This window comes from Postia placenta (assembly GCF_002117355.1).
Source record: "Postia placenta MAD-698-R-SB12 unplaced genomic scaffold POSPLAscaffold_1, whole genome shotgun sequence".
In the NCBI taxonomy this organism is placed as follows: domain Eukaryota; kingdom Fungi; phylum Basidiomycota; class Agaricomycetes; order Polyporales; family Adustoporiaceae; genus Rhodonia; species Rhodonia placenta.
The window spans coordinates 3445809-3452238 of NW_020169832.1; the positions used below are offsets into that span (position 1 = coordinate 3445809).

At 52.4% G+C, this 6430-nt stretch overlaps 4 protein-coding genes across 4 annotated transcripts in view; 1 reads left to right on the top strand and 3 right to left on the bottom strand.

Moving 5' to 3' along the window:
• Positions 1-422: 422 nt before the first annotated feature.
• Positions 423-1281, bottom strand: POSPLADRAFT_1043165 (hypothetical protein; the record flags this gene model as incomplete). Its single annotated transcript, XM_024478238.1, has 3 exons — positions 423-752; positions 811-906; positions 970-1281. The coding sequence occupies 3 exons, from the start codon at positions 1279-1281 to the stop codon at positions 423-425; spliced, it is 738 nt and encodes a 245-aa protein (XP_024344794.1).
• A 779-nt stretch (positions 1282-2060) lies between these two features.
• POSPLADRAFT_1043166 (hypothetical protein) lies at positions 2061-3214 on the bottom strand (the record flags this gene model as incomplete). The annotated part of the gene is made up of 4 exons (XM_024478239.1): positions 2061-2125; positions 2264-2878; positions 2932-3088; positions 3137-3214. 4 exons carry the CDS (start codon positions 3212-3214, stop codon positions 2061-2063), a joined length of 915 nt encoding a protein of 304 aa, XP_024344795.1.
• A 519-nt stretch (positions 3215-3733) lies between these two features.
• On the top strand, positions 3734-4905 carry POSPLADRAFT_1043167 (hypothetical protein; the record flags this gene model as incomplete). Its single annotated transcript, XM_024478240.1, has 4 exons — positions 3734-4176; positions 4391-4470; positions 4550-4620; positions 4684-4905. 4 exons carry the CDS (start codon positions 3734-3736, stop codon positions 4903-4905), a joined length of 816 nt encoding a protein of 271 aa, XP_024344796.1.
• Positions 4906-5644: 739 nt separating this feature from the next.
• POSPLADRAFT_1129169 (hypothetical protein) overlaps positions 5645-6430 on the bottom strand; it is a gene marked incomplete at both ends in the record, with an annotated part of 2457 nt that continues 1671 nt past the window's right edge. The window contains 4 exons of the mRNA XM_024483815.1: positions 5645-5731; positions 5891-6042; positions 6102-6153; positions 6207-6213. Coding sequence (XP_024344797.1) covers positions 5645-5731; positions 5891-6042; positions 6102-6153; positions 6207-6213 — 298 coding nt within the window. The remainder of the gene's footprint in view (positions 5732-5890; positions 6043-6101; positions 6154-6206; positions 6214-6430) is intronic.

Genomic DNA, 6430 nt, shown 5'->3' on the forward strand with positions numbered 1-6430 from the left:
GAGACAAGATGGTGGTACGCGATTGAGGATCCGGGTTTTAGAGGCTGGGTTACATACGGGACCGCTCGCATCGAGCGTGACTTGCATTCCCCGCTGACGTCAGACTGCCAAAAAAGGCAGCTCTCCGCACAGTGGCGAATGTGACTGCGTGATGACTGGGACCGTGACGGCCACAGCACCTCAGTCGGTTCAATGATCAGCAAATAATAATCCTCCTTCGCGAGGCTTGGGCAGCTACTCGAGTTCAGAGTACACAATCAAATTCATTCTCTCTCAAACAAAAACAGGTAGTATTTTATAAAGTCGTAAGCGGGTAAAACACCATGTCAAACGCGACACTGACTCGAAGGACGAAAGAATAATTGTGTAGCCACACGACACCTCCAAGATCAAGCGCTGACAGTGACACACTTAAGCTTGCTTTAAGCTAATCTCCCTGCTCTACGCAGTAAATCGCGTGCCCATTCGCAGTCTGCCTTGATAAAGCCGTGTTCTGCTCTGAATCGTCCCAAGTAGCGTCCCTCGTCGACTTCCTTGACGTGTTTCTTGTTGTGTTCCTCGCCGTCTCCCTCGCCGTCTTCCTCACCGTCTTCCTCACCGTCTTCCTCACCGTCTTTCTCGCCGTCTTTCTCGCCGTCTTTCTCGCCGTCTTCCTCGTCGCTTTCCTCGTCGCTTTCCTCGTCGCTTTCCTCGTCGCTTTCCTTGTCGTCTTTCTTAACGTCTTCCTTGTCGTAGACAGTATAGTAGGTAGTCTATGAGCAACGGTCAGTTATTTCACTTCTTGAGAGTTAAGAGCGCCACATTACGCACTCTTGATATATTGCCGCCGAATGAGATTCTGCATACTATGCCTGTCTCCCAATAATTATCATCTTCGGATGTACACACCCAGACACGTTGGCCTATCTGGGAATCATAGTGCTCACAGCTCGCCACACGGCTCTTCGACGTGAGGACGCAGAAACTCACCTGGAATCCGTCAAGGGGGGACAAACGGACTCTCAGTTCTGCCAGTGCGTCGTTTGCAATCCTCATCCGTTCCTCCTTGCGAGTCTTTGTCTCTATGTCTTGCTCGGACTCAGACTCATAGGAGTCCTCGGAGCCAATATCAGTCCCCGATCCCAGTTCTTCATGTTCTTCGAGCTCGTCAATTTCGCTGTCGGTCTCATTCTCCTCTTCTGATTCGTAAGCTTGGCGCTTGGGCCTTAGAGGTTGTGGCGCAGGTGGTGCTGCCGTGCTATACTGTCTCCTAGCGCGCGCCTGGTTCGTTGCAGAAGGCATGGCAGATGACGAGGCCTCAGGAGGGATGAAAGCAGAGATGGATATGTGGGGAGCTCAATGAGATATGAGTTGGGGGGGGGGGAGATTGACTTGGTCGAACTTTATACTCTCATTGAACTGCGCAGACGGTCTGTGCGTTTGTTTAAACAACAAGGGTGTCATTTCCATGTGATCGCTTAGCCCAATCGCAAGACAAAGGATCGCAGCAACGTGGCTATAACAAGGCGTCGGGGCCAATTGGGTGGCTTCGTTGATTATTGTCGTGTGGCGCAAGAGGCAGAACGCCGTCCGTTTGGGCCGTTCATGAGCCACTGCGCTGTGGCAATGATGTGGCTATATAGTGTGTTCCATCAGTGTCAGCGGTTGAAGATGTATTTAGCGTGTGCAAGTCCGCAAAATATTCACAAAGTTGAGGGGGCTCAAAGCGTTGGACCTAGCTCAAAGCCTCGCTTTGATACCGCAAGGACAGATTATCAACGATGTGGCGCCGGAATACACGGGTGGCGCATGAGCTTTCCTAACGCTCTCATGTCGATACTCTACATCCTAAACTTGCCATAGCTCGTATATGCTCTCTGTTTATATCTCGAGCACACGTCTTCGAACCACGTAATTGTTCTCAAAGATGCAGTGTCTTGGTGCATTTGATACTGAGGCCTCATTGCGTTCAAGAGATCATCCTAGTGCCTTTACCCAACCCCGATCCCATTCATTCTCAGGCTATAAATATGCATAAGCCCCTATCCCAGTTTACGAAGTATCACTCGCCCGGTGAACGCTCATATAGACGCAAACTTGACTCGCATCGCAGGCTCATTGGTCATGCACTGTCGGCAACGGTGAACTAGATCGAAGGGTCAGCACTTGCCGGGCCAAGAGAATGCACGCGGACAACTCACGTAGACCACTGTATTCATGAATTATTACGCGAGGACAGAGGTTAGAACCTTTGTGTGCACGATACAAGAAAGCCAATACTGACTGTCGTCAAGTGCACCGTGCTGTGCGACGGCCACAAGCGCGGGCTGGTGGTTCGCCGCAGTGTTGATGGACGCGAGACGGTAAGCTCCCGCAGGAAGACCTCCGGAGACCACCTGTGAGAGAACCCCATTCACGGCCGGGTCGTTCAGGCCCTTGAAGAACGCGAACACGCTGGGGTTGAGCACGGTCGTCTGATTGAGCGATTGGAGCGCCTGGATGACGACATGCGAGTGGCCGACAATGTCGCCCGCCGAATTGACCTGCTGTGGCGCCGCGAAGAAGTTCGTATCTGGGTTGACAAAGTTGCCGGTCTCGAGGTTCTCGATGGCCATCTGGATCGTGAAGTTCTTGTTCGCGGGGATCGTTGCGCCATTGGCGGGGAAGATGAACTTGCTAGCGGGCATGTTCGTGGTTGCGGCGATGACTCCCATCGGCGCTGGATTGCATGATCCGCTTTTGATCTGCAGGCCGTTGGTGAGAGGTAGGTTCGAGACTGTGGCGCAGAAGTTGATGAAGTTGTTGCTCGACGTCAGTGACGGAACCTGGCCAGCCTCCGCACTGGGGGCATTCTGTCCATTCTGCTCGAATCCAGTAGCAACCAACGACGGATCGAGTGCTGCGGTGATGTCATCAGCACTATTGGTATCAGGGATGGTAGAAGCGACGTACTCAAGGAAGACTGTAAATCAGTTGAGTTTGCAGTGGAGGAAGCTGCAGCCGCACTTGATCCAGAGCTGGAGTCTCCGGTTGTGACGCCTTCAGTGACAGATACTGTTCCGGCGGAACCATTAATCGTTACACCCTGCGTGATGTCCTGGGGCCTGGCCTGTTCAAAATCAATACAGGCTGATCCTAGACTCTATGTCGCTCTTACCACGGGCTTTGCCACAACTACCCCAGCCAGCAAGGGGAGCACACAAATGAGAGCAGAAAGGGGCGTAGCGAACTTCATCGTTGTGCGAAACCTGAAGAAGACCTGAAGCTGGCTTCGAGGACGGAAAGAAGTCACCGGGACAGGCAAAGAATAGCTAGCGATCGCACGGGTCAATATTTATGTTATCAGCCATGATACAGGCTTGGCTCACAAGGAAGGCCTGAGCAGCTCTGCTGCGAACAGAGAAGTCGAATGAGTGTACGAAGAGAATGAGGGGATGGTATCAATAAACACCGTGCGCGTATTTATACAGGACAGAGACAGCTCTAAGCATCCAAATAGACAGGGCAAGTATGGAAGTTGCGTAGATGAGAGTCACCCAGGAAACGAACAAAACTTGTCCCGCGACGGCTAGCTGGGTGCCATCACGTAGAAAGTCCAACGACAGCTTGACATATTGTAGATGCAGACGGGGTACAGGATACTAAATGGAATCCTGCGTGCATGTATATGGTCATGCGCTGCAAACATTGGGCAGCATTCAATATCGATCACGAGGCCATACGCGCTGTCAAAATAGGGGTATCAGAATCTGCCATGTTCGAGCGGGGGCGTCGAATCAAATATGAAATTCTGCACCGGTGGCTGATGTCGAGACCAGAACGAGAACTGCAGCTCTCAGGATGTCCATTAGCACACTACCGGCAAGCAGTGTACCAGACGTTACATTGGACCACGCCGCCCCGGTCATCGCGATCAGCAACCAATGAGCTCAACAATATCGACCTCGGGCGCTCGGCCATTCCGATGGGTACGTCCAACTCGGCAAGACTCACCTTTGGCTCTGACAGCACACATAAAAGTCGAAAGCGCATCGACTTCTTTGACATTATGTTCGCGGAAATGTCTCTCCGCCACTTTGGCAAGGACAGTATGCAACTCGTCCAAATCCGCCAGTATAGGGATCACCGACTGGTCCGACATCTGGTCGTCCTCGACGAGGCGCGCGCTACGTCTGCGGTTGCCAAGATCCCGCCTCGGTCTGTTCGCAGGAGTGACGGGTAGTGACGGCCCTGGGCTCGCAGTTGACACATGTCTTCGGGCGTGAATTCGGGGCCGAAGGAGAGACGAGGGCGGTGGTGGGTCGTCCGCAGTGAGTGGCGATGGGTCAATCTCAGGAACAAGGTCATATTGCACCAAGTATTCGTGCAGTGCGGAAGTAGGTAGCGCAGAGAAATCGACCTGTGCATACAGCGGTATAAGTACAAATCAAGCTGGTGCAGAGGTGGGTACGAGTGAAGTCAAATATTGCTGCCAGGCAGCTCTGCCAGATGGTACGTAGCATCCAATAGCATGCGCGCAGATTGTGCAGGCTTGTATCCCATGGTCCCCCAGACAATTGATGGGCCACAGCCAGCCACAATGACACCGTCACTCGCGATATGATGGTGCACTGCCCTCAAGCCGTCAAGAATCAGGCAGCCGTGAGTGCTTGCTTGACGCAAGTAGCGAGCTGTTTGCATTTCCGCACTGAAAGTAATGGCCAGCTTACCAAGGAGAGCTTTCCCTCGCCGTCTGAACCCATTCTATCCCTCCTTGCCGCATTGGCACTTGCAATTAGGCTTGCTCCACTTGCCATGCTCATATTTGCGCTTCCTGAAGCAATTCCCGACGCGTCCACCCTCTTTCTCTTGACGCGTGGTTCACCTTCCACTCTCTCCGCCGCCACCCTCTTCGTACCCGCGCCTCCCACGGACGTAGAACCATGATACGCGGCATCGTCTGCAAGTGGCTGAGCTCTTTTACGCGCGGCTTGCGGTCTTGAGCGCGATGTAAGACCAGCAGGGGCTACGGGCGTTGTCTGGTTCGCAGCCGAGGTTGTGGTGGGCGGTGCCATGGTCTCGATTATTTCGGTGAGCTCAGAAGCACTTTGTCCAGGAGTGCGGCTATGAGACGTGATCAAAATAGAGCTTAAGCACTGTCACTGTGGATGATGCTGTCGGCGTGTTTGGGAAGGTTGATCACACAAAAGTATTGAAGAGTTCCTTTGGCGCGTCCGTTCGCATGCATCACGTGATCACATCGGGAAACCAATACTTCAGGCCCCGATGAGGAATAAACATGAATGCATCTGTGACCTGATCGCGTTTCGCGCTCGCGAAGGGTTGACCAGCCAGCTTGGCTGTCCGGGACAGCTTCCACAGCAAAGAATGGAGTAACAGTTGTACTGCTCTTCGTTTCCATCACTTCACACATGCTATCCGTCCTCGCGATCAACGATCAAGCGATCAAGCTTTCAAGATCGGGATATGCGCAGACCACCATATTCGAATCCGGCGTCCACCTCAGGTTGGTAAATTGCGTCGCACAGCGTAACATGCCGTAAGCCATAATCTGCGAGCCCTTGCGATGAGTCGCTTCCTAACTGAGAGCTCGTCGTTTTTCCTGGTTACTTGTTCTCGCTTTTATTTTCAGCGAGATGTAAGTGGAAACTTTGTACGCGTCTACTCAAGGAACACCAAGGCAGAATATGGCGGAATGCATCCCTACTTTTGTCTTGATTTGCACTGTGCCTAGTCCTCTCGATGAAACTGACTATCGCACTAAGGCAGCCCAAGCGGAGCACTGATTTGTTCCAATCTGTGAAAATCGACGCCTACAAGGAGATTGGCAGTTTAGGACCACGCAAGATGATGCCCACTAATCTGAAATCTCATCTCAAACTGTCATTAAAGGATTTGACTCTACACTGACTGGATCGTCAAACTCTGGGGCTGAATTGAGCGCGTAGCCTTTCTCCCCATGGTTGACCTCCTTCCACACCTTCCCGCGTCCCAGGAGACGGCCGGGATGGAAGATGTTCAGCGAGTACATTGCGATCGTGATCATACCCGCGTCGAAGATGTCTGGAGTGTTCGTGATTTAGTTGTCGATATACAAAATGGTCAGATAGCGGGAAACGTACTGAACAGGGCTTGAGTATGAATGACGACGCCGTGCCAGCCGTCAGCGAGCTCCTGTGATGAGGCTTAGTGATGAGATAATGTGTGTCAATGGAAGGTCTACGTACAATGGTCCTGTAGATCGAGCTTTGACATGACTGATATTAGAGGCCATGGAGCGACGAAATGGACATCGAACTCACCGAATGTAGATGCAGACACCGCTGATGATGAGGGCCAGGATCATGCGCTTTGTCGACTTGTCCAATGTGTATCCTGTCCTGGTGACCTCCCGCAGTGGCCTGTCGTGGAGGTAGCGCCAGAGGAACTCGATCGCCAAGGTCATATACAC